The sequence below is a fragment of the Gymnoscopelus microlampas genome (assembly GCF_963454915.1).
Source record: "Gymnoscopelus microlampas genome assembly, chromosome: 17".
Classification (NCBI taxonomy): Eukaryota; Metazoa; Chordata; class Actinopteri; order Myctophiformes; family Myctophidae; genus Gymnoscopelus; species Gymnoscopelus microlampas.
In genome coordinates this window covers 33,466,777-33,481,920 of record NC_139954.1, presented here as the reverse complement: position 1 = coordinate 33,481,920, position 15,144 = coordinate 33,466,777, and the positions used below count along the sequence as shown (strand labels likewise).

At 38.3% G+C, this 15,144-nt stretch overlaps 2 protein-coding genes across 3 annotated transcripts; both read right to left on the bottom strand.

The window, feature by feature from the left end:
• Positions 1-2,020: 2,020 nt before the first annotated feature.
• sumo3b (small ubiquitin like modifier 3b) lies at positions 2,021-5,659 on the bottom strand. Its single transcript, XM_084084432.1, has 4 exons — positions 5,522-5,659; positions 4,848-4,976; positions 4,537-4,608; positions 2,021-3,201 (listed from the first exon to the last, which is right to left on the bottom strand). Exons 1-4 carry the CDS (start codon positions 5,540-5,542, stop codon positions 3,139-3,141), a joined length of 285 nt encoding a protein of 94 aa, XP_083940558.1. The 5' UTR covers positions 5,543-5,659; the 3' UTR covers positions 2,021-3,138.
• Positions 5,660-8,977: 3,318 nt separating this feature from the next.
• On the bottom strand, positions 8,978-14,313 carry pttg1ipb (PTTG1 interacting protein b). 2 transcript variants are annotated; one of them, XM_084083806.1, is made up of 8 exons: positions 14,113-14,313; positions 12,592-12,650; positions 12,380-12,488; positions 11,938-12,040; positions 10,939-11,004; positions 10,673-10,719; positions 10,274-10,312; positions 8,978-9,713 (listed from the first exon to the last, which is right to left on the bottom strand). In XM_084083806.1, the coding sequence occupies exons 1-7, from the start codon at positions 14,204-14,206 to the stop codon at positions 10,290-10,292; spliced, it is 501 nt and encodes a 166-aa protein (XP_083939932.1). In that variant the 5' UTR covers positions 14,207-14,313; the 3' UTR covers positions 8,978-9,713; positions 10,274-10,289. The 2 variants fall into 2 exon arrangements, with proteins under 2 accessions (XP_083939932.1, XP_083939931.1); XM_084083805.1 differs by lacking the exon at positions 10,274-10,312.
• Between the last annotated feature and the right edge of the window lie 831 nt (positions 14,314-15,144).

The following is a 15,144-nucleotide window of genomic DNA, read 5'->3' as shown; positions in this document are numbered from 1 at the left end:
ACAATTTCAACCCTGCAGCTCTAATTGAACAGTGAGGCATTTAACTAGACAAAATGGCCAGTCAAGTGTCCTCACTGAAACAAAAGATGGTCAAACTATGTTCAATGAAGACCAATGTGAGGGAGGGGGATCCCACAGCTGCTCTACTCTGAGACCATAGACGTATGAGAGAGGCTTCAGATTGCTCTGTAAGGAAATGTAAAATGCAAAACAGATGCCAAAAATGAAGGCAGCACAATCAAACCTCTGTGTAAGGAGCCTCACAGGGAGACCATTTCACAGATGTTGCTAAATTTATCCACAAAGGAGCCAAAGGAAGTAGTATTCTTAAATGAGAGCAAGCCAGTGCAGAACATGTTGCCATTCAACCATGACCAGGCTAGACTGAAGCAAGAAAGCATTGTCTTGATTTTTGGAGTGACGACCTGAGAAACTAACCACATATCTTATCAGGATAACATGAAGTGTCATCAACAAATACATTTTGAATGGGAGACCATTATAGAGATATTTTGAAACTTCAGAGCAATGATGCCCTCTAGTGACAAATGCATAATTCCTCGAGCATTCATGGAATTGGTAGTGATACAAAAGCAAATCCCTCTCACCCAAGCTCGTTTTCTTTCAATATAGATATGAGTTTTTCTCAATGTTGTCCCTGGGCAAACCCATCTTTCTTTTGACAAATTTAAGCTCTGTCCTCCCCCCACCCAATGTTTACTGTACATATACTGTCATTGCTACTAGTGTTGATTATGTCTTGTTTATTATTGTATATAATTAATGATATAATATAATTAATTGAATACACAGGACCACAATGGAAACATGCCCCTAGGGCTTTTTTGTGTTATCCTTTTAACAATCTTTGTAAACCGTACCTCTGTACAAATTGCAAACTGTTAATAAAGTATTCAATCAATCCAAAAAAAATCTTGTGGAGTCACACTATAAACCCTTTCTCAGGTTATGACAGGGCAGGCACTTATTAAAGGCTAATTTAAGATCAGTCAGTGTATAGGATAGGACTGATTATTTCTAAACTCAAATGTATTGGTACACCCTCTGCAGTTTACAAAGTCACTTCTCAAAATGTCAAAACTTTTTCAAATTCACAAATTATTTCTCCCCTTCAATAATACCAATTGGTATTATATTTTATATAATTGTTATCATTGATTAGTCACCTTTACGAGGTATAACTTGTAAGGATCGTGCAATTAGCAACACAGCTAAACGTGCGGGTAGGGCCCCCAAAACATTTGCCAAAAATCCCCCAATAGGCTGCTTCTGTTGGTAATCGCTGTCATTTTGAGTGACCTGCCAGCACACACCTGCTGGCAGGGCTATATTCGGAAGTGCACAGGTGTGTTACTGGCAGCTAAGCATGGGTTCTGCAACTTCGTTGACTTTATGTATGCTCCAAGCAGCAACACTGCCCCCACGGAAAGATGCCACATTTGTCCCTTCGTGCAATAGGGCAAGTGGAAGCTGATGTTCCGATATGCAGAGTGGCAGCATTATTTGGTGTCAGCCCTGGTATCATAACCCATTTCCAAACTTAGGAAAAAGTTCTGTGAGAATGAAGTCACAGACAGACCTCGAAGTGGCCATCACAGGGAGACAGCACCCCAAGAAGACCAGTTCCTCACCGAGAAACCATATGCTTTCTTCCAGAGTTTTACAGGCAAGGTTTGCACAACGGACCACATACAGATGTCAAAGTTGCAGGACCCATGTTCAGGTAACTGTCACACACCTGACAGGTCGCTCAAAACGATTAACAAACAGAAGCATATTGGAGGATTTTGGCGATACCCACACATTTAGCTGTGTTGCACATTCCTCAATCCTTACAAGTTGATACCTCGTTGCAAAGGTGACTAATTAACGATAAAATATATAAAATAGGTATTATTGAAGGGGAGAAATAAACGACGTAGTTAAGTTTCCAAACTTTGTGAGGAGTTTAGTTGCACTGTGTGATAGTAATGGAAATAATAGAATACAGAAATTCAAGTGTCCGAGTACCAAACTATATTTATTGTATACAGTATAAGGACAACAAATAATGTACAAATCAAAATAAAGATCTGTGGAACATTTGTTTGCCAATATACCTTTTTCACGGCTCATTTTGACACGCCATATGATGAGTAAACACAGCTGAAGGCAATAACATTCATTCTGGATGTGTTTCATTAGGTTCCGCTATGCCAGCATGAAATTAATTGTACGAGTAATGCCTAAATGAAACAGACGAATGAAAGACATTGGCTTACCCTTCTATGGCATGTCAAAATGTCTGTGAAAAAGGTCCATAACACCTTCTAAAATCTGCCAAAAACTTGGTGGACAGTCTCAATTTCAGCTACAAGCATAAGTCTCAGTCAACAACCAACTCTAGTATCTCAAGAACACTTGAGATTTTGCATGACTCCTGCAAAATACCCATTACAGCAATGGTTCCACATGTAGCTTTATGAAAAGCACATAACATTTCAGAGGAGCAGTCTTGGTAGGGACTAGGAATCGTTTCTGGACTGAGGCTATTGACGAATGAATGTGAAACAATTTTATGATCAAAATTATGGATATGGGGGCAAGATAAAACATAACAGAATTGTTCCCCTGTCGTGTGGAGGCCCAAAGCCAGTGTTAAAGGATTTGAAGCCTCCTGTGACCTTCTCTCCTTTCATATTAACTTAACCATTTAGAACACTCGTCATTTCACATTTTGGTCCTGAAAATACCACCTGTCTTTAATTACCTTTCAAACCAAATCAGCAATGGGAGTGACACTAATGAGGTAAAGAATCCATATAAATCTTTCTCTGTACAAAACAGGCAAACAGCATTTGTCAACTTAAATGTTTAAGGTAAAATGAGCATGGACTCAGAGCATGGATAACTCAGACTCAAACATCAATGTAAAATAAAGTTTGCCTTGCATCTCAAAGTTAGGATGTGGCCTCAATGAAAGAACTCTGCCTGCTTGAATGAAATGTGGTGATCGGGTTTTGGGCAAGCAGATGAGAAAAAATAAAAAATAATAAAAAAATAGAAATAAACAATTACATAAAGAAAAAGGGGGCGGATGCTCTTTCAAGTGTTGAGTCCTCTGTGTTCACTTCCCACTTAAGAGGCACCTCCTGTCTGTTGTTGAAATACGTCAATAGTGTCCTCATCTTCCATCTCCAGCTGTAACAAAGATATTTACCAGATATTAGCCAGAATATCCTGTTTGATAAAAGCCTCCAAAGAACATTTTGCTTGGTGGAAAACAGCAGCAGGACAATAGGGCATTTTGATCAACCGTTTCCATAGGACTCCTAGGGAAACATTGATCAAAATGCCCCATTGCCCTGCAGCTAGGTTCACGAGCAGATCTACAAGGCAAGCAATAACAAACAAATGTGTGCCTTTGGTTGTGCTAAAGAAGGATAATGGGATAGCTACAACGGAGCAGAGCTGTGAATGTTTTGTGCGTGACTGTGTGTCTTTTCTTTACCGACTACCAGTAATAAAAGATGTTATGGACTGACTTGAAGTAGATGAATTTCTATATAAAATCTGTTGATTAATCATATCATTGTGAGTTTTATTTTGAAATCTCATTGCCAGCTCCAGAATGTCTAGTTGGAAGCTACAGTACATGTTGTTGCTATTATGGAAGACTAACTACGGTTGATACGATATATTTTTCTAATAGCCTACTTGAATTTATCCACACGCATTAGCTGTCAAAACTATTAGAAAGGGTGAGAGAAAACAAAACTATTGCTATACCCAAAATTACTGAGATGCCCTGTCTACTATTATCAGAGGACTTCCGTGTTTCCTGAAATATGGTAGGTAATTTGGCCTGTAATTATCACTTTACAAATAGACATGGTAAATGTTTACTGGATTAAAAACAGGCGTCATCCGTAATTACTACAAATCAACTGAGGTCCATAAGTAATATTAATCCAGTGCGAACAGGGCCCATATTTACAGCTCAAATCTGCTGGCGGGCCAATGAACTATGGAAACCTGGGTTGTACACACTTTATTCCCCATCAAAAAACATGCCTCAGACTATTAAGGTAGGGCGACAACTATCAGTCATTTTATTATTAGTGATTATTCTATCAGTTATGTTTTCAATCAAATAATTGAGAAGAGTTTTCTTTGATAATTTGTTGTTTTTTGTAATGTAACAACAAATCAAAAAAATAGGACAGGCTAATAAACTAAATCGATTAAAGTCGTATTGGTTAGATTAACGATTTAAGTCGTATTGGTTCAACAACATTGCACAAAATCTAAATAGCTTATGTACAAGCTCAATGCTTTGCGAACTCCTGGTCTTCACTCATGCTCATGATAAAATGGTATATTATAATGAGCATCAGTGAGGACCAATTAGAATATATGAAGATGGTTGAAATGGGCTAAGTCGTCCTTTAACTGTTGCACCCCTAAATTACTGGGTAGATGGTTTTGGTTTTCTTCAAAACGTGACATATTAGTGATTTTATAGAGTTCACCAACCTGTGCAGGTGTGTCCGTTTCGTTGATAGGCTGGCCATCAAACCTAAACCTTATCTGACGAATTGACAAACCCTGTTGAGGACAGAACAGACAGATTTAAGATCCAAAAAAGAAAAGTAAAAGAATTATCTACTGCTGAGACAAAGGCTCACATGAAATTATAAACTGTAACAAACACTAGTAATCAGTACAGCACTGGCTTATTCATTTGCAGCATCCACCCATCGGCCTATAATTAGACCTGACATTACTATGTTACTCAACTGAAGTCTGTCTCAAATAAGTTTATGGCTTCATCGGGCTTAACTTACCTGTCTTTCGCAGTATGCTTTCATTAGTTTGCTGAGTGGAGTGTGCCTCTTAATTTTAAACTGTACGACTGATCCATCTTGCCCAGCTACCTTGAGGTTGATGTGGTCGTTCTCCGTCTTCACTCCTTCCTGCAACAACACACAAGCGTCATCCTCGTCAGCTAATCACCTCGCTATCACGCCGGCACCACAAACCTTAACTTATAGCTTGATCCTAGAAGCGACGACAGTAGTAGCAGTAGATACTAGATAGCCATTAGCTAGCAGATCAGCCGCACACAAGACAGACGTCAGCAGCCCCTCGTTAGCGTTAGCAGGCCAGTCCACGGTTCAACTGGCGCAGAAAGCCACAATGGCGCAAATACAAAGAGCATTCATTTCACTAGATATCCATGGTTCTCAGGGACAATGGGTGGGCTATCGTACTTGGTTTAGAAGCGGAGGATATACACAACAATGCAACCACACCGAAAACAAACAATGGATCACGCCAATAAATAAAGATCCGCACATTAGTCTACCTTTTGTTTTCTGACTACCCGCTCAAATGCGGCACACAGGGAGCCTGGCAGATAATGCTAGGTTAGCCAAAAAAGCTAACGTTAACTTGCAAGTGGCACCACCTGAGTACAAACCTGTACAAAATAGTAAGTCGTGGAAACAACAAAACTCACCTTTGGCTTTTCTTCGGACATCCTGCAAATTAACTGAACAAGACCTTGTTAGTTACGGACTGACTTGTTAGCTTGGAAGCTAGCAGTGTGATAGCGGGTTTTCAGCTCCTCCGTCTCCTCCAATTCTATCAGGAGCGCGCATAGAATGTAACCTATATGATTGGCCCTCAATGGTCACATGTTCCCTCTTTTCTCGGGACCGCGGATACGTGAGCGCGCATGATGATTTGCGCGTCCCCGTGAGCTAGTTAGACTAAACAAAAAGCCCACTTCTAAAGTCAATGATGGTCCGGTTTAACTGCTGCTGTATAATGAATGAAGTACACACACACACACACACACACACACACACACACACACACACACACACACACACACACACACACACACACACACACACACACACACACACACACACACACACACACACACACACACACACAACTTTTGGCCACTAGGGAAATCTGGGCACCATATTTTTGGGAAGACTGGGCACTAGGTAAGAATGGACACTAGGGAAATGTGGGCACCCTGAAGAGTGTGCACTTTGGGGTGGAGAAGAGTGGGCACTAGGGAAATCTTGCCACCAAAACACAGTGGGCACCGGGAAAACTGGGCACAAGGGGAATGTGGGCACTAGGAAGAGTGGCCACTAAGTACACTGGTGCACTGCCTGTGAGATTGAATACTTTATTAACAATGATGCTTTTTTTTTTTAAATAGACTGCATTCCTGTGATGTGACACGCTGTAGTCCACTGTAGTTTTCACCCCAATTAGAATAATAATAATGGTTTTCATTGGTTGCATAGACATTCATCATGTTCTGTTCATGTACTGTAAAATGCCTGTATTTAATAACGACTATGGTCATCTGTGTGTGTGTGTGTGTGTGTGTGTGTGTGTGTGTGTGTGTGTGTGTGTGTGTGTGTGTGTGTGTGTGTGTGTGTGTGTGTGTGTGTGTGTGTGTGTGTGTGTGTGTGTGTGTAATTGTGCATGAATGGGCGTACGCGTGCCTGAATGTGTTCCTGGTTTGGGGGCTGAAATAGTAAAGAGCAACTCTCGTGTGGGAAGGTGTGCTTTCCATTGTTTTGTGTGGAAGGAACAATCCGTAACAATGATGGTGGCTCATTTGCAATTGCTTGGTCTATTGTTCACCCTACATACAATTTACAATTACAATTTAGGCATTTAGCAGAAGCTCTTAATCCAGAGAGATTTACAGTAAGCAAGGTGACCTCGTTGTTGTGTTGTGTTTGGGGGTTTAAAGAATAGTGGGTTAGATATCACTTACCAACAACAAAGCAGCATGCTATGTAAAGTTAAAAAACACTTCAGGTGCCCAGTCTTCCTGATGCCCAGACTTCCTAGTGGCCAGTTTTCCTGGTGCCCAGTCTTCTTGGTGCCCAGATTTATCTAGTGCCAACTCTTCTCCCCCTCAAAGTGCCCACTTTTCCTAGTGCTGTTTTCCCGGTGCCCAGTATTCCTGGTGCCCAGATTTTCCTAGTGCCCACTCTTCTCCACCCAAAGTTCCCACTCTTCCAGGTGTCCACATTTCCCTCGTGGCCACTCTTCCAAGGTACCCAATTTCCCCTAGTACCCATAATGTTTTTTTTCTCCCACCTTTCCTGTTACCTTTGTAACGTGTGACCTGTTTTCCCTGTTCTATCTCTATCTCTCTCCTCTTTTCTGAAAACTACAAATGATGGGAGCTTTTCCAAAGCTAATTTCACCCATGTTTTTACACCTTTTAAACCAGTGTTAATGCTCAACACACAAATTATGATTATTATTACTATAGTTCTGGAGACAGAGAGGAGCCTGACATAAAGCTATACGTATTAACAGAAACACTGCCAGAAGAAAGCTTGGAAATCAAAAGGACTGATGGACATAAAGGACTTATGGTAGATTTGGAGAGGACAGACAGTCACAGCTATCTGCACACATCAGCTCACATACAGTACATGCAGTAACAATCCAGGAAACAAGGCGTATATTACAGCTTATATTACATGCATGAATGAACAGATGCATGTTACACCCATGCACATACACATGTGTGTACACACACAACTTCTCTGTCTATGTATTCATTGTTGTTTGGTGTGTATTTTTATGCCATTGTTATTTTTAAGTTTACTTGATTTACGTAACATTTTATTTTCTGGCTGCAACATATATATTACAGCACAAAAAGTTCAGAAATATGTGTTTGGTAGATTATTTCTCTATTGTAACAATGCTACTAGGCAATAACAATAGATAAATAATCTACCCCCCAAAAAATCTGAACTTTTTGTGAAATATATATCCCACCTCAGTAGCCCAGGGAAGGTGCAATTCTAAATTGTAGTCTATGGTCATTCATTGATCACACGGTCACACCAATGCCTGTGTATACTTGCACACTTGACCTACACTTTATTACTTATACTTGTAGTACTTTACTTGTATTATAACGTATTACCTTACTTGCATACCTTGTATTATATATGTTGGACAATATTTGCATCAGAGTCTGGCGGAGTCTGCTGCAACATTTCACTGCACAAACATGCATGAGATTGTGCATATATCTTTAAACCATGTTAGTAAAACAAGTGGAAATTGAAGGAGGCATGACGACAAGTGAGAGAGATCATTTAATAAAGAAATAATGAATATATGTTATATATATACATTGTTAGCACAGTCTTATAGAGTACACCACATTTCATTAACCGTACTTGTATGAAGTGACAAATAAAACCTCTTGCATCTTGAGATGGTGGTGTGTGGATGCAGAACAGATGTTAAGGTAAAAGCACCAAGAATAGTCTACACAGTTGAGAACATAATGGGTGAGGTCTGTGTGTGTGTGTGTGTGTGTGTGTGTGTGTGTGTGTGTGTGTGTGTGTGTGTGTGTGTGTGTGTGTGTGTGGGTTAACGGTTGGGTAAGTGATTTCTTTTTAAGTATTAAATAGCTCTATATTCAGATAGTCCTCATTGATATAGAATGTTTGTTCAGTAAAGCTGGTCTCTCCAGCACTTTAGTAAATAGAAAATGCATTTTCAGGTCAGGATACCAATTCTATCCAATCAGGAGAGAACTCGCACAGGATACATTCTTAATCAAGTGAAATTGGAAGTGGTGACAAGGAAATTAGCAAACAAAATTGGAACTGGAATAGTATAAAATGTAAGCTAATAAATGGGAACTCTCTCCTGAGAAATTGCAACCCCAGTGAAAGTGATGTTTTCTGTTTATGAGGTCTTTGAAGATGAGTGTGTGCAGTAATGTGGCGGATAAAGTTTATGCTGCTCATGGTGTGAAGGAGGGAGAGAGAAAGAGCATTCTGCAACTTCACAATTTATGCATTTAGCAGACGCTCTTATCCCGAGCAACTTAAACAGCATGAACTCTAGTCAGCAAACAACAGGGTAAGCATCAAAGAAATAAGACAAATCATTCATATCTGATTCAAAACATTTATCAACATTAAATTGTACAAAATTAGTGAATGACAAGGAGAAATGTTTCAAAGAAACAATAGAAAAAAATAATATACACATGTGCATGTTAATAACAAGGTTTACAGATATGAAATTCAAACGCCTAGCTAACAAGAACACAAAACAAAGATCGAAATGTTCTGGTGACATTGAAATATACCATGTGTTTTCTTTTATGTAAATAAGCGTAACTAATCTGAAACAAAAACAAATATTTGTCAAGGCTATTATACAATATTCTCAGACAGGGCTCCAGTGTAAATATGTTGAGATTAGTGCTGTTACATTCATTCATCACAATCTAAGCAAGCAACAAAACTTTATTTTGGATAACAGCAATAAAACTAACAACATAAAACCAATGAGAACATAAAAATGTATGAGGCACAAAGTCAAATACTGGAGAACATGTTTAAAATAGAGTACATGCTCTATTTGAAAAGATTCCCAGTGCCTTTGGTCACATTGTTCGGCTAAAATGCAAAAATAAAAAAACAGATCAATGCAGTAAAATAAAACAGATCATCACAGTATATCATCTTCACATGCTACTTTTTTACAGTCTTTTGCAATGGAGAAAGACTATGTTGACATAACTAGTATTAAATAGGTTGATTAAAAAGCCTTCAAAACAAATTAAACTGATAAGTCTTCTCAATTATTTTCCATACGGCTATAAGGATTACCCTTGGCCAGACCTGAAAAGAAAATGGACACAGAACAAAATTACATTGCAAATACAGTACTACTAGAGAAGAGTGACAGTCTCACTATTGTAATATTATAATGGGATAGAAGCGGTACAACAAATGTGTGAATGAACTGAAATGGTAACACGTATTAAAAACATGAATACATATTTATTATTTATCATTCTACATCTAATAACTTGTGTATTTATCATTAAAAACTATAATAACGTAATATAATGTAAAAATTTTTTTTTAATATATTAAAATATATATTTTTATATTATTGTATTAAATTTAATGTATTTTGCCCTATTGATTAAAAACCATACAACTGCATGAGCCTATGAAATTGTTCTTTTGAGCATGTAATATCGAGGTCATTGATGAACAATTGCATTAGCTTTGTGGTTGCTTTAAAATATGACTTTCCATGAGCAAGCAATTGTTAGATTTATTTAGAATAAGCCAATTAGCTTTGTTAAAAAGTTACTGAAAAGACAAAACATTTGATTTTAGTTTACTTTTATTACAGTTACACTTATTGGTGTATTGGTGATAGCTTTTACCTTTACAAACAAACACTTAACGGCCTGATGCCTGTCTGCCTGTTTTTTTTACACAAACACACACACACACACACACACACACACACACACACACACACACACACACACACACACACACACACACACACACACACACACACACACACACTTAAATGCCTCATATTTTAACATGGCAAAGATCTAGATATTCTGCCCAGGAGTCAGTTTGGTTGTTTGTATTCTGAATTTATGATAAGGGAGACTATTTACATATTATTTTGTACAAAACAATGCTAGAAGAAGGAGGTCTTACATTTTATATAGAATGTCCTTTTCCCTCCAGCAGGAGGCACTATGTGTCAATACAGCTTCAAATGACAAATTTGCTTTTTTCAGATGAATGAAGAATATTTCTCTCACCATATTTCTGCCTAATCTCATCATGTCTCAGCTTCATTTCTGTTCTCCTATTTGGACAAAAAAACAAACACAGGTGTCAAGACCACAGAGAAACACTGCTATATTGTATGTTCACTTGAATCATGAGTGGAGGATAAGCATCTCTGGATTGTTATTATGATACTATAATATACAGTAGTAGGCTATAATAATAATAAACTTCACTATACATGTTAACATTACTACTACTAGTAGAATCTGGCTTGAAAACCTGAATAGCTATTCACCTCTCTTCTTGACGGGACTTCCTTGCCTGGGCTTGTCGTTCCACCTTTGCATCTTCTCTCTTGTTCCTGGAAGTTAAGAACACAGTAGCTGGTTACCTAACATTCTTATATGAATTGCTGGTAAGTGGTGCATTTATATAGCGCCTTTATCCAAAGTGCTTTTCAATGTGTATTACTACTGTATGACCCATTCACAGACACTTTCACACAACAATGGTGGGGGAAAGCATGTAGGCACCAACCTGCTCATCGAGAGCAGTTAAGGGTTCAGTGTCTTGCTCAAGGACACTTCAACACTAACCCAGGAGGAGCCGGGGAGCAAACGGGTGGCAGAGTGGCCGCTCTATCACCTGACCCACTGATCTTACACATGGCAGAGGTTTGAAATGAATATGAAAAGGCCTTAAACAGCACTAAACTGGGCTTTCCCCCTCATTCAGATCAATATGACTAAACCAAACCAACCACATAAAAAAACACACAAATCACTCACCTTTCTCAATACAATGCATAATGCTTAATAAATGTTTTATCTTTATTATCCTTTATTCTTTTTTAAAGCTTATCAGGAACACACAGTATTAGTTCCAGAGCAAATTACCAGTGCAAATTCTGGCAAGCTAGCGGAGATGTCTGTAACAGCCTTACAGAACAACAGCCCATTGTGTTTTGTGTTCCTTTTCAGATCCCGAACTAGATTTCATTGCAAACAATTAATGTGAGTCATTATCATGTTCAGAATTGGAGTGACATTGGTATGATTAATTAACCAGCATTGTAACCTGACAGTGACAGCAACTTCTGTAATTTTCTTTTTTCTTTTAACAAAATCTGTAAGTGCTGTAAGTGCGCTATAGTACTGTTTAGTCAGATGTTTTGTTTACTGTTTGTATTAGTTCTTTCAAATTACATCTTGAAGAAAGCCTTAATGAATAATAATGAATGACAAGTTAAGGACTAACAGAATATGATCTAATATATTGATGTAAAATGGCTCACCCAGTCCTCTCACACTTGCAGCAGCAACAGCAGCAAACAAAGATGGCTATGATGATGACCCCAGCAAGCACTGACACGGCTATGATCAAGGCCTGGAAGTTCACTGGAAAACACAGACAGATTGCTAATGTAAGTGATAAAAAGGAAGAGCAAGGAATAACATTGATGAAAAAAAAATCTAATATAGGTATATTTCTTTATTTATTTACATATAATTACATATTTTTAAGTTAATCAAATTTCCCCATTTGGGATGTCCTACACAAATTAAAAAAGGTCAAACTGAAAATAGTTTTCTCCTGAAAGCTTTCATGGAGCAGTTAAATATTAAATATTTAGCCAGGGTATCCATATTGGTGCGTAGTCACTGTCAGTTGAAAACATCAACATGTGGGGTTTATGGTTATGTAGATGGAGGACTAAAAGCTTTGAGGAGTCTTACGCCAGCACAGCCCAAATCGTGCATCAGGTAATGGGCACAGACTGTGGGAAGGCAGTATGCTCCTCACAGGGTATTCAATGCATTGCTGAGTTGTTATGCACCACAGACACTGTAAAAGACACAAGGCAACCTGTTAATACTGAAAATAGCACTTTGCACAACAATCATGAACCATTGAGATAGCTACAATAGAGAAAGTTATAGAAACTCACTATCACATTCTTCAAGCATTCATCACAGGTGGTGTTGGATCTTGAGGCACAAGAAAAAGCTGAAACAAATCACACCGGTCACCAAACCAATAATGTATGAAGCCACTTGCATTCCAGGCAGGTTGTAAACAGTCAATGATTCCAGGGCTGGTAAAGCCATGCCCCAGTCTCTGTTAAACAATGTGTAAAGTAACTAAGTACATTTACTCAAGTACAGTACTTAAGTACAATTTTGAGGTATCTTTACTTTACTGGAGTATTTCCAATTTTTGATACTTTTACTTCTACTCCACTACATCTCAGAAGCAAATATTGTACTTTTACTCCACTTTAATTATTTGAAAACTTTAGTTACTAGTTACTTTGCACATATACATTATTATATTATACATCATACATTAACCACTTTAGCCCTGTTTTATACATAGGCTATTTGAAAATTGCAGATCAACAAGCTCAGCGTTGTGAGCTTGTAGATCTGCTATTTTCAAACATTTTAGTACTTTTACTTTTGGTACTTTAAGTGTATTTTGATGCCAATACTTTTGTACTTTTACTCAAGTAACATTTTGAACACAGGCCTTTACTTGTAACAGAGTATTTATACATTGTGGTATTGCTACTTTTACTTCAAGTAAAATATCTGAGAACTTCTTCCACCACTGCTGTTAGACCTCTGTTTATTGGAAATGGAAACAAAGATTGTAGTCAGCACAGCAGCAGCGACTAGTTTATGACCTTCTTACAACACACATGACATGCAGCTGCTTGTGCTTGTGTTATCTGTGGTACAGTATAGCTTCAACTGAATTCAACCAACTCCAAATAACAGGCAGTTGCTGGTAAAAAAAAATCAGAGAATGGGTATTCATTTGTTTGCTTTAGATTAAAAAACAATTCCTGCAACTGAAATCGTGTGGAATGTAATAACTATAGTAGCCTATACGTTTTTGCATTGATTCTATGACAAGTATCAATCCATTATGCCAGGGGTCTTCAACGTTTTCAGGCCAAGGACCCCCTAGCTGAGAGAGAGATGAAGCAGGGACCCCCGCTACATATTGTATAGAGATGATGAGAGATAAAGCAGGGACCCCTCTATATTGCATAAAATTGTGTTTTAGATCTTGGTCTGCTCTTTTTTCCCTCTGCACCTATACCTCTTTGCCAAAAATAGCAGATCTACAAGCTCACAACGCCTCGCGCTGCAAGGCGTTGTGAGCTTGTAGATCTGCTATTTTTGGCTAAAGTTCTCCTCAGAAAAGGGATGCTAAGGTTCAAGTGGTTAAGGTAAAACAAGTAATCATATCACACAAAGATGTGGCGGACCCCCTGTAGCAACTCTGAGGACCCCCTAGGGGTCCCGGACCCCCTGTTGAAGACCCCTGCATTATGCCAATCATTCTCAAGACAATCTTCAACATTTTTTAAGATCCTGACCTGATGACCCGGACTGGCTGATGGACACAACAAAACCAAAGCAAATAGCACGTTAGCTACACAAACAGAAGGAAAACTTACTTGGAGATGGAGGCGATGTTTGGGCGTCAGCGAATGTGAGAGCCGAGACGAAAGAGATACATGTCAAAGTCACAACTCTACATAATCGGGACATTTTGTGATTATTAGCGGAAATTGGACGCTTCGTTTAATCGATGATCAAAACTTCACGTTTTAACTTGCAGCTCAAGTTGCGAGATCTACTCTCAGCTTCCCAAGAGGGCTGGATATCCATGGCGTGACGTCACGTGCTCCTGACTCCCGTCCTTGTCAGCAAAAAGTGAGTTTTTGAACCCAAGGCACAAAACAACCATTTATATATTCGCATCAGTGGTGGAAGAAGTACTCAGATATTTTACTTAAGTAAAAGTTTTAATACCACAATATAAAAATACTCTGTTACAAGTAAAAAGCCAGTGTTCAAAATGTTACTTGAGTAAAGGTACAAAAGTATTGGCATCAAAATTATGCTTTATGTACCAAAATTACTAAAATGTTTGAAAATAGCAGATCTATAAGCTTATAGATCGGCCATTTTCAAATAGCCTAGGTGTAGGGCGGTTAATGTATGTAATGTTTTATCAAATAACTTTTATCTGCAATGTAACTAGTAACTACAGTTTTCAAATAATTGTAGTGGAGTAAAAGTACTGCAAATTGGAAATACTCCAGTAAAGTAAAAATACCTCAAAATTGTACTTAAGTACAATACTTGAGTAAATGTACTTAGTTACTTTACACCACTGATATGGTATTAATGTTGTTTTGTCGTATTTTCACAGGTTTGGGTGGGTTCATGTTTGGCCGACCTGATACAAAAAATGAATTGAGAACCAGCACTTGATTTTCATAGATCATCAGTGATTCTCAATGTTCTTTTAATTTCAAGGACTGCTTGGGAACCCAATCTGTATTTTCTTATACAATGTAATAATGATAAAGGGTTAGGCTTATCAATCATTTAACTGGCTTACCCCCTCAAGGACCCCTGGTGGTCGCCATACCCCAAATTTAGAACCTTCTATAAATAACAAGAAATGACACAAAAACGGC